Below are 25,995 nucleotides of genomic sequence, written 5' to 3'. Positions count from 1 at the left end.
TCTTACCTACCCTCTCCCCAATGCACCTGATCTTTGCCTTTACCTTAGCTACCCCCTTATCCTGACAATACTCAGATGCATATTTAGGGATCTCCAGCGACTCCTAGTGAGTTCATTACTGGATACTGTCTTGTTCTCCTGGCCACACACAAGGATCCTGAAAAAGTCTGAATGGTTCAGAAAAGAGCTACAAGAATGAAACGGAAAACCTGCCTTTACACCTTACAGCGTATGACCTAAGAAGATCAATCCATTTAGTTCATCAGAGAAGATTAAGAGGTGACTTGCTCAGTCTGTCAGTACCTACATGGGGAAGAGGGCTCTTCAATCCAGCAGACAAAGACAGCACAAGATAAAAGGGCTGGAAGCAGCCTGGAAACGAGGCTCACGTTTTAACACAGAGGAGATTTAATCACTGCAACTTACCTAGGGATGCGGTGGATGCGCTATTATTTGGAGTCTTTACATCTAGAAGATAAACCTTAGCTGAGCCAGCCGCTATGGGTTTAATGCAGGATTATACAGAAAATCAAATTAGATAAAACACAATGGCCCCATCAATCTATAAATCCTCCCAGACTGCCCTCTAGGCCCCTCGGACCAACGTATCTGTGGCTCTCTCTCATTTCAGTTAAAATGTCCCAAACCCCAAAAAGCTGCTCTTGGGCAGGTGCCTCCCCAAGCCAAGCTCCATCCACTCTCATCTGTGGCTTGCCATCACTGCCTCCAGTCCTGACATCATCTTCACCTACACTTGCACACTGGCTTAACATCATCTCATTCACAATGGTCTCAACTACACTGTATCCAGGCCTCTCCTCCTCTTGCCTAACTATAGCAATTCCCTCTTCCAAGACCTCTGGAAGTCCCAGTAGCTCAGATTCCAGCATATGCAGAGTGCTTCTGCCCCTTTCTCCTCAAATACAAAGAAGTGAGCTCATGTCACCCACAATCCTCAGCACCATTAGCTGATTCCCCCGTTATTCTAAGAGCCAGTTCAAATTTGCCCTACTCCTGACTTCACTAACAGAACGCTGATACCTTCCACCCGCCCCCCTTTAAACATTCTTTCTATTACTGGAGTGAAAGCCTCTCTCTGTCGTAGTTCTAAGGAGCCTATAACCGATGTATCAGAGTGCCTACCATCTCTCCCTCTCACTGACGTGCCATTTTAAATCTCAGCAAAATGGTCTCTTTTCCCTTGCCTATGCCTCAGTCTCTGCTTTTTCATTGGAATGGTTTTATTTAACTCCCAGACATATCGGATATACTATGTTTTGCGATGCTGCACACAAACTCTGCCCAACTCAACCCACAAACCCTACAGATAAACAGATTCAAAGTGTAATTCCGTAAGAAATGATCATTTTCCTAGAGTTCACCCCATCCAGGGGCATAGAAGAAGGCAGTGAATCTGAAGGCGGGCAGGGCAGGCCCCACGGACAGTCCCAGGCCCCACAGATGAGGAACAGCACCGACACCAAGGGGAGCTGTAATGCTGGTTTTTAATGTCCCTAAGAACTAGGAAACAAAAATCAAAAATAGACTTTACTTTGCTTTCTTTGATAAAAGTAATAAAACGGTTAGCGGTGTTAAATTAATCCTTTAAAAAACAAAACCCAAGGAGGTTAAATAAAGCCCAGCGGGCTCTGGGTAAAAACCACAACGACTACAAAACAGCTGCAAAGACGTTTTTACACACAAAATGAAATTCCTTTTCTCTGCTTTTCTTGTATACGGTAAACAGCTTCGGCAAACACGGAACTCGCACATGTGGAAAGGAAACATGGATGCTATGGAAACAAACCCTGCAGGGAGCATGGTCGCCACGGACAGAACTATTTACACTATGGACACGGAGCTGGGCTGGTGGTGCCAGGCCGGCAGGAAGAGCCTCTGGACCCTGCCGGCTTTTCTCTTGGAAATGACAGGCTTCAGCCAGCTGCCAGGGACCTTCTAGGCCACAGCTCTGTCAGTCCGTCCGTCCGTCCTTCATCCGTGCAGCCGTCCCAGCTCCAGCTGCCTCTTCCTCAGAGTTTTAGTGTTTGAAGGGGCTGCAGACTCTTCCTATGACTGTGGCATTTGGCTTCTTTGCCCCTTGTTCAGGACAGCAACCGATAGTCTTCCCACAGGGCATAAGGCGAGGGAATCTCCCTCGACTCTGGTGAGGAAAGGGGCCTTGCAGGTTGACAGAGGAAAGCAAGCAGGGTGGAGCTGCCTGAAGAGAGTCCCCCAGGCCTGGCACGGCACTGCATGGCCAGCAGTCTCTCCACCTGCCACATCGAACCTCCCCTCCTCTGGAGCACTGTTACCTTCGCCCCTGCTGCCTGTCCCCGCACACTGCCCTCTGCAGATTAATTGGCATTGGTCTCCCGGCTGGTGCTTTGCTCTCCGCCCGTCTCCCGATCTTTATCTGCTGTTGAGGAAGAAGTGGAGGAGGAAGAGGAGGAACCTGTGGAACTGAGGGTCCGTCCCGAGTGCTTATAGGCTGTGACAAGCTCCTGCAGCCGCTCCGGCGTGGGCTCCCACTTGGTGAAGCCTGCGTTGTTTTGGAGGAAGATGATAGCAGTGTTGTGCACGGCTTTGTAGTACATCTCCTCTCTGCAAGGGAAGACGACAGGTACTCAGTACTCGCTTCGTGGGCCTGTCCAACCAGTCGCTCACCTGCACCTGGACCCTCCCACACTAATGTCCTCCCCATCTCCCTTCCCCTCTGTCGTACTGAGGAACAGCCATTCTCTCTCAAAAGAAAGCCATACCAGTGAGTTAAAATTCAAAGACGCAGCACACAGCCCCTCACTTGGGAGGTTTCTGTCCTGACGTGCCAATACAGCTGTATAGCTAGGACCCCACCGTGAGCTCTATGGGGCCTTCCAAAGGAGAACCTCAGAGAATCAATGTGTGTTACTTCCCATGGACACTACCAGGGCTGCTCTTGGCTAAGCACACACTGCAGTACCGTAAGCTCCTGGGGAACAGGAAGATTGCAAGAAGCTCAACAAGTTAGAGAAGAGGGAACACTGTACAGATCTTGCAGCGCAGCTCCTACTCCAACATACACAGCTGGGAATTCCTACCATCCCAGCTACGAAAAATCATGTTGTCAGACATCCTGGGCCAACCAGAAACCAAGTGTGGACAAGTGATATTTAAGCACTTGCTGCCCACCAAGCAAGCTGTTAGCACTGCCATACAGAAGCCAATGGTGAAAACTGGCCCAAGCTTCTGCTTCTTTTTAACTGTTACTGAATGGCAGAGGCAATAGGACATTGACAAGCCCAGGAAGCTACTCTGCTCAGCCAGCTGCACCTCAGACTGTATGCTGGCGAGTGGCACAAGGCTCTTCTCCACAATATGATATGACATACGCAGGTCAGATCAGAGACATGTCCCTGAGGGAGAGGCTGACGTCAATTTTTAATAGTAGGGGAAATATACACAAATATGGTTACCCATGATACTGTCTGTTGAGCCCAATCTGAGATGTGCTCAAGGTTCATTTTGGATACGTCACTTCGCTTTTTTCTTAGCCTGTTCCATACCCATAACCAATGTCATCTTGGAGCAGAGGATTCCTGCCAAGGGCCTCTCTAAAATGCAGTACATCTCAAGAGCATCCCAACCAAGACTTGCGAGAAAGACCTACTTTTTGCAGATATGCTGAGACCCGCTGCGGTATTCATGATCAAAGGCTGGCAGGATGAGCTGGTGCCGCTTGAACTTGCTTTGCTCCATGCGGGTCAGGGCTGGCGTCGGAGGGTCCCTCCACTCAGGGATGAAGACAATGAAGGAGAGGGGCTCATTGGAGCTCTCCAGCAGTTTCTAATCCACAAGGAAAAGAAGAGTCTTATTCTTGATCAAGTAACGAGAAGCATGACAGGCTCTGTGAGAAGGATCGCACCCTCCTCTGAGACCATCATAAGAGCTGCCACAGTCCTCAGTGACCTGCTGATCTGTAACCCTGCCATGGGGATGCAGGAAAGCAGCAGAGGGAAGAGAGAGGACTGTCCCAGTCCAAGCACAGTGACAGGGATAAGTGAACGTACCTCAAAGTGAGAGACCATGGCATCCATCAGTTCCTCACAGAATGGAGGATTTGCCTCAAAAGAGCCACTTATGGGGAAGAAATCCAGGAATGGGCTGAAGGGAACAAGGGAAAAGATCACAGTTAGGGAGGACCAACTGTTAATTCAAACATCTAAGAAGGCATCAGCATCAGTGAAAGGGCAGCCACATGCAACCTGACTTCCTAGCAAGACAGGGCCTGCCACATTTACTTCCCCTGTGGCACACAGTCACCAAGGAGAGAGACTTCACCTGGGAACCTGCAGGCCGACATTCCTTGGCTCCAAGTTCACTATTTTCAATCTCTTATTTGAGGCTCCCTCTTCCTTCAGAACGAGAGGGGCATATATCCACAGACCTAACGAACAAGCCAAATCCAGGGCCTGCAACAATTCCATGCCCATATACCCTCACAACCAGGCCTGGAGTAAATCACAGAAATATAGGCCTGGAAGGGACCCCAAAAAGTCATCTAATCCAGCCCCCTGTACTGAGGCAGGACCAAATAAACCTAGACCATTCCTGACAGGTGTTTGTCAAACCTGTTCTTAAAAAACCTCCAGTTATGGGGATTCCACAACCTCCCTTGGAAGCCAATTCCAGAGTTTAACTACACTTCGAATTAGAGCGTTTTTCCTAGTATCTAACCTAACTCTCCCAGGCTGCAGATACTTCCTGTCCAAGCTCCAGTGGACATGGAGAACAATTAGTCAGACTCCACTATAACTTTATTCACATCTGTAAAGAGCTGTTCTAAAAAGTCCCCCCTCAGTTGTCTGTTCAAGACTAAACAGGCCCAGGTTTTTTAACCGTTCATCGTACAACAGGATTTCTAAAACCCCTTTATCATTTTTGTTGCTTGCCTCTGGACTCTCTTAAATTTGCCCACATCTTTCCTAAAGTGCGGTGCCCAGAACTGAGGACAGGACTCCAGTTGAGCACTCCCCAGCGCTGAGCAGAGCAGGACAATGACCTCCTATGTCTTACATACAACACACCTGTTAATACACCCCAAAAGGATATCAGCCTTTTTCACAACTGCATCACACTGCCGACTCTTGTTCAATTTGTGATCCACTATAACCTCCAGAACCCTTTTAGCAGTACTACCACCTAGCCAGTTATTCTCCATTTTGCAGCCATGCATTTGATTTTTCCTTCCTAAAAGAAGTACTTTGCACTTGTTTTTACTGAATTTCATCTTGCTGAATTCCGATCAATTCTCCAATTTATCAAGCTCATTTTTTATTCTAATCCTGGCCATCCAAAGTACTTGCCACCCCTCCCATCTTAGAGTCATCCCCAAATTTTATAAGCACATCTCCATTCCATTATCCAAGTCATTAATGAAAATATTGACTAGTACCAGACCCAGGACTGAAACCTGTGGAAACTCACTAGATACATCCTCCCAGATTGACAGCGAACCATTGATAACTACTCTGAGTACAGTCCTTCAACCAGCTGTGCACCCACCTTATAGTAATTCCACCTCTAGACCACATTTCCCCGGTTTGCTTATAAGAATGTCATGTGGGGCCGTGCCAAAAGCCTTACTAAAAATCAAAATATATCACGACCCACAACCAGTAGGCCTGTAACCCTGCCAAAGAAGGAAATCAGGTTGGTTTGACATGATTTGTTCTTGACAAATCTAGCCTAGCTATTCCTTATTATATATTCGCTATTATCTTTTAATTGCTTACAAGTTGATTAATAGTATCAAAATTAGGCTGTCTACAGTTTCCCAGGTCTCTTTTGTTCTCTTTTTTAAAGATAGGTTGAACGTTTGCCCTTCTCTAGTCCTGCGAAACCTCACGTGTCCCCCATGAGTTCTCAAAGATAACCGCTCAAAGTTCTGAGATTGCTTCAGGTTCTTTAGCCTTTTCTTTCCCTATTTTGGCTTGTGTTCTTTCCCTCTTGCTGTCCATATGAACTATTTGAATATCTGGTCACCACTAATCTTTTTAGTGACGACTGAAGCAAAATAGCAATGAACAACTCAGCCTTCTTGATGTCATCAGTTATTAGCTCTCATCAATGAGAACTTAAGTCCAGGACAGAGTTCCCACCCCAGCCAAAAATGCACGCACATAGGTATACATATGGCAAGGACAACAGAATGCAAGACTCACCCCCTGGATCCAAAATACCCATCTGTGTCCAGGAAGGCCGAACAGTACTGTTTAAAATAGCAGTTCAGGGGCGAGGCAAAGCATTCAAAACTCACTCCAAAGAGCTTGTGGAGGGCTTCAAAGACATGCACCGGGAGTGCCCCCTGCAGGCCAGTTCCTTCATACAGACCAACACCAAACATCATCTGAGGAGAGCAAACCCTCTGTGAGTGAGAGTGCACTGCCACTGCTCCCCTCTCACTGCACTCTGACCCCATTCCACCAGGCTGACAGCACCCCTTCTTTGCCCCACACTCTCAAGTCTCCAGAACAGTCAGGACTGCCCTCTAGACACTTCGTCCAACTGGGCCCCACCATCACACATCTCCACATATTCCTTCCTATGAAGCTCCCCTCACCTGGAACTCAGGTTCATTTTGTAAATGTGTGCACTTCTCCCAGCTTGAGGGCTAAGGTCAAGACCACGTGATAGTTCCCCAGCGTAGTACCCTACCCTAAAATCTTGGAGAAAACCCTGTTTTAGCCCAACTTTGCTTCATTTCTGGATCTATTCATAGTTTTCTGCTGGGCCTCCCAGAGCACTGCTCACTGTGTCAGTATTACAATTCCACCAGAGAAGCAACCAGTACCTGATATCGACGGAGAAGGCACCAAACCCTAGGCAGAAACCTCTCACAGCCAGAGTCGTCAATGCAACTGTACCGATAGAGAAGCCACTGGAAGAGAAACCCAGGTCATTAAAAATAGCAATAAAGGAAGCAGGAGAGTTAGAGAGCCACAGGATGCTGAAGTGATAAGGAATCAGAGATGGTGGGTGCTCGTACAATCCCATCCATAGAGAGAAGCAGGCACTGAGGTGATGGGAAAGGTAGAGACGTTAGAGAGCTTCGTAGCATTTTTCAGGAACATCAAAGGCCTGTCATATCTAATCAGACTGCTGGTCCATCGAGTCCAGCACAGGCCAATTGTGCTTTTATTGGCTCTAAATACACTGCACTCTAAGTTTTAATGGATGGTCTTTTAACGAGTGGCCTAATACTGAAGGGCTGGGTAACAGCAGGCAATGATCAGTTTTCATTTAGACCCTTCAGCATTCTGAGCCCATTGGCCAGTCCATAAATACTTCATTGTTTGTACAGTTCCTTGTCATACACTGAGGCCTGTTTTGGCCTCTGCATTCTTCCCCCCAACTCCCCGCTGGATCTCTGAATTCTCAAACTCTCTCTCAAAGTAAAGCAACCACCACTGGGCAGAATTCCCCTTGCAGTGTGGAAAGAGACCATACTGTTTTACAGTCCCTCTCAGAAGGCAAGGAGAAGGCAGACCTCTCTCATTAAAAGGCAATGCACAATGGTGAGTGTGTTTCTCTTGCTCAGCAGGACTGAAGTACAGCCCTTACCAGCTTGCTGAAGTAGTTGCGGCTCACTTTCACCATCTCCCCCTTGTACCGGACACATGCCACATTGTTCTCCACGTGCATTTCTACATTGGGGACTGGAGGGGAAGGGATGGCCAGTCTCACTGGGTAACAGTATACAAGCCGGTCCTGGACCTCCGGTGCTTCTACCTCGGCTATGTGGGAGACAGAGAAAGACAGGCACATTAGAATCAAGCACACTCAGGGGACATGCCCCACCTCCACCCCAAAGACAGGAGTGATGGGTCTGGAGCGAAGGTGGTAGGCCCCACTCCAAACACATAAGGAGACAGGACTGGAGTGACCACATCACAGGCCAACCAGGCAGTCCTGAGCTGAACCCACAGCTTACTTTAGATACTTGTTGGCCAAGTGAAGCAAGACCCTACACTCACCTCAATGGCACTCCTTTGGCTCTGGACACTAGCCAATCAATCCCAAGATTTCAGGGAATGTTCTGGGCATCCACAGACACAAAGCTATGGCTTTTGATGCAAATTGGAACACTAGACAAGCCAGATTAAGAGGAAAATCAAGGCCCCCAGGCTGGTGCTGCAAGAAGAATCTATTGCCCCCTGCTGATGCCTACGCATATCAGCAACAGCTGCTTAATTTGTTGTGCGGCCCAGGGAAGATTGTAACCTGGACTCTAAGGCCACATCAGCAAAAATCATATTGCTCAGGGGTGGGAAAAAAACAAAAACAAACCCATACCCGAGTGACTTGGCGGGAGAGCATGTCCTGCCAACATCGCTACTACCGCTCACTGGGGGTAGTTTAATTATCCCATTGGGAGACCTCACAGCAGTCCAGCTGCAGCAGTCCAGCTGTGCCGCTTGTAAGGTCACTAGTGTAGACAAAGCCTAACAGAAATAAGATAGCAGGTTTGTCAGGGAGGAAGTAGGGACCAGGAAGAGGGGATGGAGAAATGGTGGGGCGGGAAGCAGACATCTGGGAGGCATCAGAGGATACTGGCCGTCTAGTCTTCAAGATGCAGGTGGAAGGTGGCGGGGAAGGAAGGAGACCCAGACAATGCTCTCCTACTGTGCTATTGTCACTTGAGCTAGCACTGGACCCACCAGTTCTACCCTAATTACACATGGCCCCTACGAGTCAGAAAGCACACCTCCCCGCACTACGAGTGCATTTGAATAGGACAGGCTAGGTTGCATTCCATCACTCTGTTGTCATGTGCTGCGCTGTACTGTGCCTCTTCAGAGATTGCTGCCTACCAGATATATTGTGCTCCTTGAGGATGGCAAGATGCTTTTCCCGGATCCGCTTGACATATTCGAGCGATATGTGGTAAATCTTACTGCAGATGCCTTCAACAGAGTCCTTGGCTGCAGCAGACACATGGGGCCCACATTGCTTACGTAAGTGCTCTAGGCGGTCCTGCAGGGTCAGAGAGAGAGAGGCCCTTACACACCACAATCACCAACTCTCCATCAGCCTTTCACCAAATTCACACGGGCTTCTAACAAGGTGTCACGGACTCACAGATCATGCCCACTCTTGGCCCCATGTGGTCCGTGAGGGGTGCCCCTTTCAGTGAGAGAGCCCTTCTCCCGGGGGTCCTCTCTCTCTCTCTCACGCCCCCCCCACGCCCCCCCAACAAGGCTCTCTCCTCTGTAAGGATAAGGCCTTTGTCTGCAGCCATATTAGGAGAGCAGCAGCCATTAGCCAAGAAGCAGAAAGTCACATCCTCACATTCCATCTAAATTGCATCAAATCAACGTAATATCGGACTGTTAAGAAGGCTCCTGTCCGAACAGTACCATCACCAGATAAAGAAACAGATCTTAAGATGGCTAAAGAAAACTTTGTTTGATAGTGTCTGTTGGGCAAGAAATCACTTAATGGATGTGACTGTAAAATCTATACTTCTATTGTTTTGCCTTTTGGTCCCCATTTCTCTGGTTTAATCTGTATGGTCTCTGTCTGGTTCTTTGATATGTTAGGATTGGTTAGAAAATTGTTTAGTAATATTTTAGTAATATGATTGGTTAAGGCACAGCTACGCAGGAGTCAAGTTTCACTATATAAACTGGGGTCCAAAAGGAAATTTTTTGGAACCAACTCCAGGACATAGCCCCAAGATCAGCTGCCAGACCTCAACACCCTGCCAACCACCACACCGTGCAGAAGCTGGAGTCCCCTAGATGACCTGATCCTGACTGGCCATCATCTGCCTTACTGGGAGTGCTGAGCATTGTATGTGTAGTGTGTGCATTGTTTTGGTGATTGTTAATAAAGAGAGGTTAAGTCGGATATTACCATGTCAGGCTCTTTTCACTGGTAAACGACCCCGCAAACCCACAGAGTTCAGGGTTACACCGGAGCCCTTAGGAACAGGGTAAGGGTGGGTGCCCCTAGAGTACGTGAGTAACAGAGAATTTTGTGCAGGTAACACTTCTATCTCACAAAGCAGCTGTAAGTGAGAAGACAACCACAGACTATCCAACAAGGGGCTTTTCCTTGCCCTCCACCTTTTCTTCAATTCAGTGCATTCAGTTGTACCAAGCTGGAAAGGGGATACTGACCATGTAGTCCTCCTTAGAGGCTGAATGGTCCCGTCGCAGCCAGCTGAAGGTGTCCTCCACATTCCATTTCACAACTTTCCTACTGTCTGGTGATGCACTCCTGCACACAATGGGGAAATAGGAATTTACCCCACAGCTGCTGTGACACGTCCCTTCCCAACACAGGGCCTTCCTATCAGTGGGGGAAATGTGGCAGCCATGTCTTCCGCAACCCAGTGCCCTGTCACTGCCATCCAGGATTCCTGTGGGCAGTTTCTCAGATGCCTGCCTGATCAGGACCTGCCATGCTGTCTCCAAGACGCAATGTAGATGGCTGCTCTCCTCTCTGCAACAGGAGAGGTAAGTAAAGGTATTGTCCTAACTGACCAATGGTCCTTTCATCTCCAAAGATGTCCACTACTGGAAGCTTCAAGGGAAGGCATAAAATCCTCCACTCCCCAATGAACTTACACGAAAAACTGAATCAATGGATGTTGCAACCTTCTACCATGTCTGGACTGGACTATCTGTATAGGGTTTAAATTTTGAGCTCCTTGGGACAGGGCTCTGCCTTGCTTCAGCCACCAATGCTGCTCAATGAAAAGTAATATGGCATCTCACTGTGCCATTCTGTACCTCAGCCAGGAATCTGTTCTTTCTTCCTGACCCTGAAGGATCTTTAGCTCTTATTTTTAACTTAACTTGTGCACATACTACCCTCATTAATAGAAAGCCTAGGAAAAAATAAAGGATTGACCTATTTGTCTCAATGCTAACCTGTAATGGAGAGTTCCACAGAGCATTCACACGCTGTGTAATATTACCTTTTATCCTTTTTAAATTGGTTGCCTTTTCCTACCACTGGTGCCTACTGTTCTTGTCTTATCACAAGGATACACAGCACCCAGTTGGCCTTCTCTGTACCAGGCATTTCACAGACTATCTCCTCGTCTTCTTTCCAATCTCAATAGCATAAATCTTTCCAAACTCATGCCCTACTGATCTGCTCCCCCACAAGATGCTGCCGATCATTTTAACTGCCATTCTTGGGGGTCTGTTCTAGTCCTGCTTCGGTCTTACTGAGAAGAATTCAAGGTGGGGATGCAACTGCCACTTCTAGAAAGGCTTAAGAATATTCTCTGTATTATCAGCTTCTGAGAGCAAACTGCAAGAGACCATCCCAACCTGGATTCAATAAGCCGTTTCGCAGCTTCGGCATATTTGAATAGCAGTCGCTTGGCTTCCTCACGGAACTTGATTCGGGATAATCTGAAACAAATACACATGTATCCCAGTCAGCTTCCCAGTTACCACTCGAAGCAGGAAGCATCAGTGCCAGCTCCCACCCTTCACTCAAGCTTGCTCTGGCTCCACTGGGGAAAGTGAAACTCAGCAGTAAAGACTCCCCTAGGAAAACCCCTAGAATGCCCCAAGAACAGAAACCCCAAAGGTGCACTTTGCTTGAGCAGTACCTGATGGGAATGTCATTCATGATTTCTCTGAACATGGAAGGAGAGACTACTGGCTCACAGTTGCTTGGTAACAGAGGGTCTGTCCCTTTATCCACAACCTTCCGCTCCAACATCCAGCGATTAAAGGATTCCCGTGGAGGGTCAATCCCTAGAGGAAAAGAAAAAAAAAGTTTGCTTATTACTATTTAATAATATTATTATGGTTAGGACCCTACCAAATTCACAGCCATGACACACACGTCACGGACTGTCAAATCTGGTCTTCCCCCAATGAAATCTGGTCTTGTGTGTGCTTTTACCCTATACGATACAGATTTCATGTGGGAGACCAGCATTTCTCCAACTGGGGGCCCTGACCCAAATGGGTGTTGTGGGGGGTGCCACAGGGTTATTTTAGGGGTGTTGTGGTATTGCCACCCTTACTTCTGCACTGCTTTCAGAGCTGGGTGGCTGGCGAGCGGCAGCTGTTGGCCAGGCACCCAGCTCTGAAGACACAGAAGTAAGGGTGGCAATACCACAACATGCCATCCTTACTTCTGCTGGCAGCAGGTCTGCCTTCAGAGCTGGGCTCCTGGCCAGCTGCCACTGCTCTCGTGCTGCCCAGTTCTGAGGGCAGCAGCGCCGCCAGCAGCAGCACAGAAATAAGGGTAGCTGCACCGCAACCCCTCTACAATAACCTTGCGACCGCCCCCACAACTCCTTTTTGGGTCAGGACCCCATACAATTACAACACACTAAAATTTCAGATTTAAATAGCAGAAATCAAGAAATTTTGATTTTTAAAAACCTATGGCCATTAAATTGATCAAAACGGACCATGAATTTGGTACAGCCCTAATTATGGTGCTGCCCAGATGCTTGGATCAGGGTCTCATCCTGCTGCATGCAATCTCTGCTTGAGGAGTCTACAATCTTATGCTCTCTTTGACACAATTTTAGAGAGCCACATAAGGAAGGCAAAGAACAGGGAAGAGGAGAGACAGACTAGAGGGGCAGATGAAGATGAGATAGACAGAAGGAGAGCAAGGCACTGCAGTGGTAGGGGGAAAGAGAGAGAGAGAGACAGACAAGAATTTACCCTCTCGCTGCTGGCAGAGCTCCCGGTAATGCTGTCGCAGCTTCAGTATGAGCTGGGATCGAAGCAGCTCCACCTCAGGGTGCAGAGGCAGCACTTCAGACGGTGCCTTCTGCTTAATCACTGCATTTGTTTGGATATCCAGGTCCCAGTATACTCTGCAGCAGAAGCAACAGTCGTCAGCATGGTCAGATATTTAACCAATTATCTCCACTTAAAGAAGTCTCCTTGGGATGTACCAGCAGAAGACTGAACCACCCAGCCTCCTCCAACCTGGAGCCTGGCAAGTTCCCCTTCACAGGCATGGGGGAAGTCTGCTGTCCCCAACTTGGTAACAAGGAAAGAGCAGAAGCAAAGAGGAGACAACTCACTCAGTTGGTCGTAAAAGAGCTGCCTGTTGTTTATCTTCGGGTGTAATACCACACAACTTTAAAATAGGGGTTCCTGGAATACTGGGAGAACTGGGGACTGGCTGGGCAGTAGCGTTCCCTGGAACATCCACCTGAGAGTGAGAAATGCCAGTCATTACCCTAGAAAGTAAGGCACTGGGGCACCATGCGTAGAACTGATAAATGAAATTGTTTTTAATTGTTCACTTTATTAATGTATCTTCTGTTCACCATTCACTACACTTGCCTACATTGTAACTTCTGTTCACTGTTTGCCATCCACTACACTTGTCTATATTGTAACTTCTGTTCACTGTTTGCCATATTGTAATTCAAACCCCATTTTAAAACACTCCATTTTGTAAAAGCTTCCTCCAACCTTCATTTTTGCAAACCCTGCTGTAATCTTATTAGTTTAGTTTAGATATGTGACTGAGGTATGTATGGATGATGACATTAACCTCCAGCCCCAGCCTGTCCTGATGAAATAGAGTTCAAAACCCCACTGGCTGAAGATGCAGACAAGAGCCCTAACAAAGTAAGAAGAGTCCACCCTAAAAAGAAAAGGTACAATAGAAGGAAGATCAAAGCCAGGTCCGAGGCTGAAAGTCACGCCTGCAATTGATGGGTGATCAGTCACCAAACCCAGAGGCAGCGTGACACAGCAAGACCTATAGACTCTGGATTCAAGCCTACAAAAAGGATAGGTGAGATGGAAGACTTTGGAGGGTTACATTGTGCTGCCAACATGGAAGGGCATCGGTGCATGCCCAACAGAGATCCAGCTCGTCCTTGTGCCCAGCTTTCCTGACCAGTTAGCCGCCACAAGCTACGAACCCACGCTGCAAAATCAAGCCACGAACTCAAGCTATCTTCAGAACATCTGTGTGTGTGTGTGTTAGTGTTAAAATATTAGTTATTGGTCATAAATCAAATTATCATAATAAATGTGGCATCTTTGTCTTGCCCCCTGAAACGATCCTATGTAGTTTTGTCTGTACAACACATGTTGATTATCTCCTAAATCACTCCCTCAACAGTGCAGAACTCAGGATGCCCAGCTGATTGCTAGAGACAGAGTATGTTCACATTGCCTCTGGCATACACAAATATGGGCACCTACATTACCCTGTTGTTCAGTCATAGCCCATTTCCCAGCACAGAGGCACACACAATTCCCTCACTACTGGGTACAGGTCTGAGTCCGATTTTCCTGTTCTTTGGGTGCAAGGCGACATGGAGCTGAGTTACTAGACAGTAATTGGGGCTGTCCTCTGACCTTGAACAGTTCAGGTGACTCTTTGAGACCAAGTTCCAGGCCCCCCTTGATTTCTGTTTCTAATACAAGTCTCAAATATGGAAGGAAGGGACACACAGTGAAGACAGTGCCTTTGTATAGCGATTCCTTTAGGATTAGTTACTCTGTGCCACTCTAGGAATTCTGGCTAACGGGGCTTAAATATCTTTTCCTGTCACAACACAGTGACCACCACTTTGTAAAACTCTTCTGAACAGAAACATTAACTGTTAGCATCAGCAACAACTGAACATCTTTCACTTGAACACAATTATCTCAAAGCTTACCTTCAGCTTATCCTCCCATCATATTACTATCCTTACTCCTCCCATTTACTCAGTTCTCAGAGAACGTTGCAATTCACAGAGATTCACATCAGCTCTCTCAGATTCTTGGCTGTAAAGTCCTCCAGGACACCTCCCTAACATGTTTTATTTCATAGCCCAGTCACCATCTCACAAAAACAACAGCTAGGAAGAACCTTCTCTTTGCCAACTGGTTTGTGCTTGCTAATGCTCTGATTCAGCTGCTGGAGTTTTGATCAACAACAGCAAGATTCTTGCTCTCTCACCTGGGCCTGTGCTTTTCAGCCCTCATCACCTCCCTCAAATGAATGCCTCACTCCCTCTGGGACACAGCCTCCCATCTGCTGTGCACTATGGATATGGAATCCGATATTTTTGGTCTTTCATTACCGGAAGCACCTTTCAGTGGACTTCCTGGTTTGGTAGGAGTGGCTACTTTCAGGCTGGTTTGACAGGAGACCTTCCCTTTAGAGGCACGGCATGTAAGGCCAGAAGCGACCACCAGATCATCCAGTCTGACCACCTGTATATCGCAGGCCACCAACACCAGTTAGCACCCGCACACTAACCCAGCAACCAACATTCGATTAAAGTATCACAGCCCACAGGAGACCAGACTGTTCTGTGCACGGGGAAAGAATAGGAGGGAACTAGAGGCCCCAGGCCTCTGCAATGGCATAGAAATGATTAAGTGAGATCTATCCAGATAATCCTGGCAAGTGACCCACACCCACGTTTCAGAAAAAAGCAAACTACCCCTCCTTCCCCAAGATCACTGCCAACATGACTAGAGGGAAATTCCTTCCCAGTGCCCCATTGGTGATCAGTTAGATCCTGAGCATGCCCCTTTCAGACCCAGCAGGCTGATACACAAGGCTCTGCCCACTTGCTGCACTGTACTTAGACACATTATCTGTAATATTAGACAGTCAGAAATTTGGAGTCATCCTGTCACCTTAATCCCTTTTGTAGGTGTTTCTCTGTTCCCCAGGCATTCAGCAGCCTTAGCTCAGTGCAGACTGCCTCCGTTCCACTCCCTCTTCCCTTAGCAGCCCAGGTTTTTCTGCAATATTCAATACGTGTAGCCACAGAATCTTCAGTTCTTGTAGGAGCTTCCATGAGTAACTCAGCTCTGTCATCTGCTGGCCAATTCTTTAGCAGCCCTCCTTCTGTCTAATCTTAACTATATTTGACATTAATTCTAGTGTTTAGTCCAACTTGGATGTGCTTCAAGACACCTTAAGGAGAACTAGGACCCAACCTTAGGTTTCTTCACGCTGTTACCACTGGGCTGAACTTCCTCAGAGAGTCTCCTCTTCCTTGGCTTGCTCTCTGGAGTGGTTTCCAACACTCCTCCTTCCGCAGGCATTGGAGCAGCATTCAATCCCAGAGGATCTGACTAAGAGGATTGGTTACAGACATACAGTTACAACGAGAATCATAGTTCACAAGCTTTCCACAACTCCAACTAGAGAGAACAAGCTCTCGTCTTCCCCATTTCATTGCCCCAATCTCTCAAGTGGAGAGAAACTGGGGCATTATAGGTTGATACATGCAGAGAGTAGGTGCAGTGTCTGGAACAATTCCAGCAGTGTCCCCACCCCAAAGAGAGAAATGCCTAGCCAAGGCCAGATAAGACTCTTGTAGCAGGGTAAGCTGCTTCCCCACAGTGTCCTGCCAGTACCAGACACCTTCATCCCAAGAGAAGAGCAGATCCTCAGAAGAGGAGCTCTCTCGCTATAATCCCACTCCAACAGGAGTGCCATATAAATCCCAGTAGGGCATCACTGCATCACTATGACCACCTGAGGCAAACAGTTACTCACAATGACATCATGCTGTCCCAGGACAGGCATCTCCCACAGTGACTGGTTGGTGAAACGGTTGAAGTAGTAAGGGCGATTCTCCCGTTTGCTCCAGCACTTCTCCCAGCCAGCCTGCACCAGCTCATCTAGGAGAGAGGAAAAGTATCAGCATAAGAGCAGTCCCGAACAGCAACCCTGCTGCTCCAGCCCCCATCGCTGTCACAGCACATGCTAAACTGGGGGTGGGAAGGGGGAAATATCATCCCCAAATCCCCTCTACCACTCCGACAGGCTCCTTACCCTAAATTTTCTCCTCTCCCTCTCTGCTGCCACAGGGCTCCAGAATCCTATCCCTGACCCCCTAAACAGCAGAACAAGTACCTGGCAGGTCCTGCACCAGTCGGATGGGTTTCGGGGAGCTGGGCTGGTTCTGGTTAGAGGTACCAGGTGAGTGACTCATCAGAGAAGCTTCCTCCCCAGGGCTGCCGTGATTCTCATTGGCCATTTCTCAGCACATGCACTATAGAAAATATACACAAACAGCACATCAAAATATGATTTGTGCAAGGCTGGCCCTGTGTCCAGAGCCAGTTCAACAGCTTAGCTCTAGCAATACAATCCTGTATCAGCAACAGCAGAGGGGTTGAAATGGGGTGGGGAGCACCTGACTCCATGGCAGAAAGCTGTTACAGATGGCTGTTAACCTAATTACACACTGATTAATAGGAACTTTGAACTCTGAACAGCACACAAGAGGGGAATCACTTAGCAGCATTAAAAATACACAACTTACAACTAGACCTCATCAGAAAGATCAAGTGTCTGATACCCTACTCGCCTACCTGGAAGAGAAACCACTTCTCACCTGAGAACATAGGCAGACCTCCCCCATCTCAACCATACCAGGAACAGAGTCCACCCTCATCTGCTCCCGTAATCTTTATAAAATAGCATAGGCTTAAACAATACATACACACAAACTTTGTTAGCTTTAAACTTGAGGCATCTATTAAACATTCAAGTGCTACATAAAATAACTCCAGTGATCTACTAGAAAGGCAACCAATGAGATCTGCGAGCAGACACAGGCTGGGAGGCAAAAACTCCTTGGTCCTGTCACTGACTTGCTCCAGGGCTTTGAACAAGTTACCGCACCTCTCTGTACTTCAATTTCTTGAGCTGCAAAATGGGGGTGACACTCCTATCTCTACCCCCAAAAGGGAACGTGGAGGTTAATTAGGTCATACTGCTAAAGCACTCTGTAAGTATTATTAAATGTTGTCAGTTGGAGAGAAGTCTCCAGGCTCTTCTCGTCTCACTCAACCCTCCCTGTGAAGCTATCAAAACACTTGTCCTGGGGCAAGTATCAGAGATGGCTTCGCTATCAACCCTAAACATGCTGACTCTATAGTGAAGCAAGGAAAAAGGGATGAATGTGAAGGAGTTTTCGGCAGTTACCCCAGTTTTTCTAACTCCAGCTGGGCAGCTGCCTTTGTATTTCACCACCCTTCTGTCCCCCCAATTCAGTATCTAAGACAGTGGCACCTCTTTGTCATTAAAGTTTATTTAAGTGGCGCTAATTTAAAATAATATTGCAAAGTGGCCATGCTCTCATCTTTCATCTATAGAGACTCATGTTAAAATCCTGGGTCATGCGATAAATCTGGCGGTCACTCAGTCTAGTCCCTTCCTGCACATTTCACAACAGGCAGTACATTCAGCAGAAGTGGAATAGAAGGAAGTTCTACGGAATCAGGAATGAATACTGGCTGCCTGTGGTGCTAACTACAAAAGGAGAATGTGGTGCAGGTCGGAACTGAAGTGTATTGTTAGGCATGCCTGGCGGGGGAGGTGCCACAAAGAGGGAACCACCCTCCTTCCTTCTCCCAGGAAAGGCAATATAGTGGGTTAGTGGAAGCGTGCAGGTCTTCTAGAAGTCTTGATTCTCCAGAGCCAGGCAAAAGACAAGCCCACAGCTGAAAGGCTGTATATTATCCAAGAGCACTTATTAGCCTGCACCACAACATACAAATATTTAGACCCTTCAGCAAGTGGAGAAGTTATATTAATTTTGCATATCTGTGCTGTGTTTCCTACACTCTAACCCCAGGATGACCTCTAGTCATCCTAACCAGGAGTGAGCAGAGGCTGCAAAACTAGCTCAATCATTTTGCAGGAAAAAAGCAACAGCTCAGCCCCATGCTAAAGTCACTTTTATGCACCAGACCATAGCCGGAATCTGTGTTTCATAGGGCTCCAGACTCATAAGCTTCATTACCTACGTAGTCCATCAATCACTCATCTTGTTTGATTTTTAAAACCTTTTAATCCTTCCTCTTTAGAAGAGTATGTAAGAGACCCAAGCCTGTGCTTATTCAATACGATTGCCGGTCTGTCCTCCATTATACATTGTGTGCACTATACTTAAATGTAGTGGATAAGGCCCAAAATAAACCAGGTGTGTACTTCAAGAAGCTACAGCTATTTACAGGCTACAAAGTGTTAAATAAAATGACAGCAGTTGGTGCAAGGTTTGATATGTGGTGTATATAATAATATTTAGCGAATGCTTTTCATCCACATAGTTTAAAGCACTTAACAAATGAAGTGCCATCTCCATTTACAGACAGGAAAATGGAAGCAGAGAGAGAGTGATTCTTCTCAACTCACTGAAGACAGCGTGGCAGAGCATACTACAAACCCAGGTCCCCTTATACCCAGTCCTTCTCTCTCCAGTGGACCATGCTGATGGGAATATTTGGAGGAGCAGTTTGGCCTGTATCTCACCAATGCTGGGACTTAAAGTGGATCCAAAATAACCATTATCTATTGGTTGTGTTGTGTATAGTATTTTACAGACATAAGATCTGGTCCCTGCCCCAAAGAGCTTATAACCTGGAAGTGGTAACTACCAAAACAGAGTACAGTATGGTGGAAGAACACACAGCAAGGGAGTACAGCCAGAAGGAGCCTGATTTGTTCCACTTCATCAATAGGGGATTTTACATGTTTCGCTCTATAATCAGACAGAAGGACGGATGCAGACATTAGGAATTAGCAGGAGAGAGGGGAGAAATTTTGAAGCTCTTTCCCGTCATCCCAAAGACAGGGCTGCTCACTGGGGCTGGGAGAGTTGACCACCATCACAACTCATTTCTGCACTGCTTTTGGGTGCCAGTCTCGCAGCTCAGCCTAGGGAACGGTAATTGCTCAATACCCAGTGTATACCTCCTAGCCCCCGGGCTACGGCTACTGAGAATGACACTGACAAACTAATGATTTGCTTGTTGTTTTTAATGGGTAACACACAGGAAGGTCATTGGGAAGAAGCAGAAGAACGCACTCGTGTTAACTCACATGAGCATCAAACAGAAATGACACGAGCCTAACGTACAGTCTGAAAGAGCCCGTTACATCAGGAGGCAGCGCGCCCGGGAGCGCGGGCAGCTTCAGGCAGAGCCGGGGCACTTCGGCTGCAGAGGCGGCGAGGCCCAGCGGCGCGGCGAGGCGCGGCGGCAGGAGGCTGGAGATCGCTTGCCGGCCAGGACAGGCGGAACAGCAGGGCCCGGCTCCCCGCGGCCGAGCGTCCAGCCGGGCCGGGGCGCGGAGCTCCGTGGGCGCCGCCGAGCTACTTACAATTGCGGGTTGCGGCGCGGGCCTCGCTCTCTTCTCCAGCGACGCCGTGCGCTGCGCGGGGCTGCGGCGGCATCTTCACAGCGGGCGGGGGCGCGCCTGGCCCGCGGCGGGCGCTACGGGCGAGAACAGGCCGCGTTAGTGCCCGCCCGCCCGGCTCCCGGAGTGCGCAGGCGCGGGGGCGCGCTCCCGCTCCTCCCGTGCGCGCTCCGGGCCTCGGGCCGCGGCAGCAGAGGAGCCCGCGGCCGGGCCCCGCGCGGCCAGCGGTGGCCAGGGCCAGGGCGCGCAGGACTCTAAGATGGCGGCCGAGGACCCGGGGCCTCCTCCCCCTCAGCCGCGCGGGTCCCTCACCCCCCTCCCGGCGGCGCGGCCCCGCCTCATCTCCCGGGGCGCGGCCGGTACCTGCGTGAGGTGTCAGGGGCTTCCTGCTCCCGTCCCGCCTCCACCGCGCCCTCCCCTCCGCCGCCATCTTGTGTCGGGACCGGAGGAGCCAGTGCGCAGCCGCTGCGCCGCCCCGCCCCGCCCCGGGTACTGCGCAGGCTCCTGACCCTAAACTTCCTCCTCTCCCTCTGCTGCCCCAGGGCTCCAGAACCCTATCCCTGACCCCCTACACAGCAGCACCAGTACCTGGCAGGTCCTGCACCAGTCGGGTGGGGTTCGGGGAGCTGGGCTGGGTCTGGTTAGAGGTACCAGGTGAGTGACTCATCAGAGAAGCTTCCTCCCCAGGGCTGCCGTGATTCTCATTGGCCATTTCTCAGCACATGCACTACAGAAAATACACACAAACAGCACATCAGAATATGATGTGTGCGAGGCTGGCCCTGTGTCCAGAGCCAGTTCAACAGCTTAGCTCTAGCAATACAATCCTGTATCAGCAACAGCAGAGGGGTTGAAATGGGGTGGGGAGCACCTGACTCCATGGCAGAAAGCTGTTACAGATGGCTGTTAACCTAATTACACACTGATTAATAGGAACTTTGAACTCTGAACAGCACACAAGAGGGGAATCACTTAGCAGCATTAAAATACACAACTTACAACTAGACCTTATCAGAAAGATCAAGTGTCTGATACCCTACTCGCCTACCTGGAAGAGAAACCACTTCTCACCTGAGAACATAGGCAGACCTCCCCCATCTCAACCATACCAGGAACAGAGTCCACCCTCATCTGCTCCCGTAATCTTTATAAAATAGCATAGGCTTAAACAATACATACACACAAACTTTGTTAGCTTTAAACTTGAGGCATCTATTAAACATTCAAGTGCTACATAACATAACTCCAGTGATCTACTAGAAAGGCAACCAATGAGATCTGCGAGCAGACACAGGCTGGGAGGCAAACACTCCTTGCCGGCGCCGCAGTCGAACTCAGACACTGCGCAGGCGTGACTCTCTCCACACCTCAGCCCCATGCAATGCGCATGTGTAGAAGCTAGACTCGCTCCTCAGGTGCCAACAGTACGCATGCGCTAATCCAGCAACGCCCTGTTGCCTTCCTGGCGCCATCTTTCGTGTGGCCTTATTGGAACTCATGGGAGGCTCCTCCCCTCTGGGCGGGGCCAGACGCGGAGGCCGGCAGGGGGCGGAGCTCTCGTCCCCAGGACTCCTGGGTTCTTCGGGCTGGTGATTCCTAGAGTCGAAGGTTGCAGGCGCCATTGGGTCGTGGGGCCTGATCGCTGCGTGGCCCATGGGAACTTGTGCGTCCCTGGGGCTTGGCCTGGGTGGGACACGAGGCTGGATGCAGCGGGGAGAGTCACCAGGGCCTCCCCCTCTGCCCGTCCCCGCCACGGTGCCAGGCTCCGGCCGCAGCCAGGAGGGAGTCACCAGAGCCTCCCCCCTCTGCCCGTCCCTGCCACGGTGCCAGGCTCCGGCCGCAGCCAGGAGGGAGTCACCAGAGCCTCCCCCTCTGCCCGTCCCCGCCACGGTGCCAGGCTCTGGCCGCAGCCAGGAGGGAGTCACCAGAGCCTCCCCCCTCTGCCCGTCCCCGCCACGGTGCCAGGCCCCGGCTGCGGCCAGGAGGGAATCATCAGAGCCTCCCCCTCTGCCCGTCTCTGCCACGGTGCCAGGCTCCGGCCGCAGCCAGGAGGGAATCGCCAGAGCCTCCCCCCTCTGCCCGTCCCTGCCACGGTGCCAGGCTCCGGCCGCGGCCAGGAGGGAGTCACCAGAGCCTCCCCCCCTCTGCCCGTCCCCGCCACGGTGCCAGGCTCCGGCCGCGGCCAGTAGGGAGTCACCAGAGCCTCCCCTCTCTGCCCATCCCTGCCACGGTGCCAGGCTCCGGCCGCGGCCAGGAGGGAGTCACCAGAGCCTCCCCCCCTCTGCCCGTCCCTGCCCCGGTGCCAGGCCCCGGCAGTGGAATGCTCTGCTGCCAGCAGTAGCCGTGTAGCCGTGGGAGGTGCTGCGTGGGTGTGCAGAGCCGTGTCGGGATGTATTCGCCAGGGTTCAAGCGTGTAGCGTGCTCTACTTGCCCAATCTAAGCCTCACTGTTCCCCCTGCCATTTATAGCAGTTCTTTATAGCCATGCTAGCTGGGCGTGCAGTGTAGACATACCTTAAAGCATCTTCCAGAAAGGCCTCTAGTCTGGCTCTGAAGGTGTCAAGAAGTGGAGAATCCTGCACTTCCCTTAGTAGTTTGTGGCAAACTGTCCTGCAGTGGCTCAAGAGTGTGAGGACTAAGCTCAGGGCAGACTGTTCCCAACCAGCGATCAAGTGCAAACTCCTTGGGCTCCATAACAGCCTAACCACAGCGTCACAGCGTCTCCATGGGCACTCTGGGCTGTCTCGCCACCCAGGGACCCTGCCTTTGTGACATGGTCCATTACATTGAGTATCCCAGCAACATTTGGATTCAAGGACAAGTCACTTATCCAGGTCAATTGTACTTTAGATCTCACACCACAGACAATGCTTGTAGTCAATCCTATAATAAACTATCCACAGACTTATTAACTAGGAAAAGGAAACAGGAGTTATTGACAAGGTTAAAGGAGGCAAACACACAAATCTCAAGCTTCAGAAATAACAGAAACGTCTACAATAAGCAAGCTCTAGATGTCCTTTGGGGTAACCCAAGCAAAGAATGGGGAATTTTTTGCTTATGCCTAGAAATCTTGTCCCCACAGTCCAAGCAGCATAAAGATACTGTTCCTCCTTGTCAGGGGTTTTTATTCCCTTTTCCACTTCTGCTTTGAACTGCAAGCTCAGTTGATGGGAGGAATTCACTTGCAAGCAGGGCTTAAGTTCTCAACAATTATTTACTGGAGCTGGGGGGGGCGGAGCTTCAGCCCCTGTGGCACACATTGGGGCTGAAGCCCTGAGCCCCAGCACACACTGCAGGGCTGAGGCCACAAGCCCTGGGGCCTGCTGCAGACTGAAGCTCTGCGGGAGGTGCCAGGGCTCCTGGGAGTTTGAAAATATTTACCTGCTGCGGTGGGTCCGGCTGAATTTAAGCCCTGCTTGCAAGAGTCATCTTCATGGGGGAGAGTAAACAGCAAACTCTGTGTCCTCTCTAACGTTCCACTTCAATCCATCTGGTGTTGCTGGGGTTACCAGATGTCCTGATTTTATAGGGACAGTCCTGATATTTGGGGCTTTGTCTTATATCGGCACCTATTACCCCCCACCGCCCGGCCCGATTTTTCACACTTTCTGTCTGGTCACCCTAGGTGTTGCTGGGCCTTCCCTGTTGGGCAGGACATAACATCTGCTGGAAACCAGCATTTCACACTGGCTAATGTCCCTCTCCTACCTGGAGAGTTACAGTTACGATAGCTCACAATGCGAATGCTCAAGCATTACCTTACCCGATGGGATGTTATAAGTGAGATTAACGCAGGCAGCCAGCCCCAGCCTTCAATAGACTAAACTCCCAACACATTCCTATACTTCCCCTTTTAACATGACTTACACCCAGGTGAGCCCGACTGGCTCCAGCTGTGTGTCTGTCAGGGTTCAGTTGAGGGATGGGGACCTTGGCCTGAGCTGGCACCTGGTCTGCCAGTGTCACAGTTTGTTCCAGTGGTTAATCACCCTCACTGTTAAATACCCTGCGCCTTATTTCTAGATTGAATTTGTCCAGCTTTATCTTCCAGCCCCAAGTTCTTGTTATACCTTTCTCTGTTAGACTGCCAAGCCCGTTACTGCTGAATAGTTCCTCCCCGTGAAGGTCCTTGTACACCAGAATCAACCGTGAGAACCCATGTTAAAACATGAATTAATCCCATAAGTCTGCCATGAAGTGGTCTCATCAGCCCCATTTCAGAGAGAGGGGAACTGAGGCTAAGAGTTGTGAAATGCCCAAGCAAGCCTGTCAGATGGGAAACCCAGTCAACTGCCTCTGTGCTCCTTCTGCTCTAAACACTTGACTTCACTTTCCTCCTGAACCTGCCAATGGAACCCAGGCATCCTGACTCCCAGGCCCATGCCTGGACCACTAGCCCACACTTTGAGCTTGTCTACACTTAAAACGCTGCCGCAGTGCAGCTCCTCTATGTAGATCTTCCATGTAGACACTCCCCACACCAACAGGCGGGGTTCTCCCATTTGCGTAATCCTCCTCCCTGAGAGGAAGTAGCTAGGTCGACAGGAGAATTCTCCCAGTGTTGGGCTACCCTGGCGGTTAGGTCGGTATAGCTGCGTCCCAGGGGTGTGCATTTTTCACACCCCTGAGAAATGTAGCTATACCAAAGTAAATGCCTAGTGTAGATGAGGCCTTCCTCTCCAGTGTCTTAAGCAGAGGAAGGTTCACTTTACTGCAATAGTGCAGAGTGAGGCTAGCTTGGCAACCCAAAAAACCCGGAGCGTGGCTGGCTGGGTGATAATATTACTTATTTGTATTATCAGAGCGCCCCCAGGGGGCTAGGTACTGTACCAACACAAAGGATAGTCCCTGCCCCAAAGAGCTTATGATCTAAGGCCTGTCTACACTAGGAACTTACATCGGTGCAGCTACGACTCTGGGGGTGGGGGTGGGGGGTGAAAAATACACACACCCCCCTCAGAGACCCGGCTAGAGTGACCTAGCCCTACTGTAGATGGTGTTCTGTCAATGGGAGAATTCTTCGGCTGACCTAGCTGCGCCTCAGGGAGGTGGGTTACTAGCGATGGGAGAACCCTCCCATCTGCATAGTGTCTACACTGAAGCACTACAGTGGCACTGCTGCAGTGTTTTAAGTGTAGACACCCTGAGTATAAAACAAGAAACGACAGCTCCAGACAGAATGATGGGGGAGCACAAGGAAGCAGCCAGCCAGTATGGGCAGTGGTCTCTGCTCACAAACAGCCCAGCCTCTGGGGATTTTTGTGTAGGCCTCATGGCAAAGGAGAGTTTCACACGCTGCTGTGCACCTGGCACAGGGGACCTGGGATTACAGTGCCATGCCAGTAAGGGCCTGCCCCACCCTCGCGGCTGGGGCGGGCTGCAGCATGTGCTTTGCAGGTGGAGGCAGAGTGCGGTGTTCTTTGGAGAACACACAGGCAGCTGCTCCTGCGGCGGCACTCCAGTCTATTTAGGGTTGTAGAACCTCTCATTTAGCTAACGAGCGCCCTTTGCTCTGCCCCTGTGGTCACATTCAATGGGCTGGTTTCTTTTCGGGATTTAATTGTTAGATCCCTGGTAGTTTAACATATAGAATTAAACCTTGGTCCTCTCCCGCACCTTGAGTCTCTCTGCAGAGGGAGGCTGAGCAGCACACACAGCTCTGCTGCGCAGCTGGACTTTCTGCACAAAAGCAGCTGGGCTTCATCAAGTGTTTCAGCTGCCTGCTGCCTGGCTGGGTGGTTCCCCTCAAAAAGATATAAACAGAGGGTTAGTCTGCAAATAGCTAGATGACCAAAGAAGCTTTGAAGTCCTGACAGCCGGCCTGTAGGAGTGAGCTGGG

The 25,995-nt window shown here is 49.7% G+C and overlaps 1 protein-coding gene and 1 long non-coding RNA gene across 11 annotated transcripts; one reads left to right on the top strand and one right to left on the bottom strand.

Moving 5' to 3' along the window:
* Positions 1–1,486: 1,486 nt before the first annotated feature.
* PCIF1 (phosphorylated CTD interacting factor 1) lies at positions 1,487–22,835 on the bottom strand. 10 transcript variants are annotated; one of them, XM_039498060.1, is made up of 18 exons: positions 21,334–21,508; positions 20,743–20,881; positions 19,840–20,231; positions 16,864–17,002; positions 16,504–16,628; positions 15,939–16,076; positions 13,058–13,188; positions 12,690–12,844; positions 11,612–11,759; positions 11,325–11,408; positions 10,161–10,260; positions 8,850–9,012; positions 7,600–7,772; positions 6,830–6,916; positions 6,201–6,385; positions 4,047–4,140; positions 3,647–3,822; positions 1,487–2,601 (listed from the first exon to the last, which is right to left on the bottom strand). In XM_039498060.1, the coding sequence occupies exons 4-18, from the start codon at positions 16,985–16,987 to the stop codon at positions 2,355–2,357; spliced, it is 2,130 nt and encodes a 709-aa protein (XP_039353994.1). In that variant the 5' UTR covers positions 16,988–17,002; positions 19,840–20,231; positions 20,743–20,881; positions 21,334–21,508; the 3' UTR covers positions 1,487–2,354. The 10 variants fall into 10 exon arrangements, with proteins under 10 accessions (XP_039353994.1, XP_039353986.1, XP_039353992.1 ...); XM_039498052.1 differs by lacking the exon at positions 21,334–21,508 and adding an exon at positions 22,668–22,835 and having other exon boundaries at positions 2,355–2,601; XM_039498058.1 differs by lacking the exon at positions 21,334–21,508 and adding an exon at positions 21,522–21,638 and having other exon boundaries at positions 2,355–2,601.
* Positions 16,530–19,307, top strand: LOC120380372. The gene is made up of 2 exons (XR_005587745.1): positions 16,530–16,929; positions 19,109–19,307. It is a non-coding gene; the product is annotated as an uncharacterized LOC120380372 (long non-coding RNA).
* Positions 22,836–25,995: the final 3,160 nt, after the last annotated feature.

The sequence above is a fragment of the Mauremys reevesii genome, linkage group 13, assembly GCF_016161935.1.
Source record: "Mauremys reevesii isolate NIE-2019 linkage group 13, ASM1616193v1, whole genome shotgun sequence".
Lineage (NCBI taxonomy): Eukaryota > Metazoa > Chordata > Testudines > Geoemydidae > Mauremys > Mauremys reevesii.
Note: the sequence above shows the minus strand (reverse complement) of the source record. Positions and strands in the feature narration are given on the sequence as shown.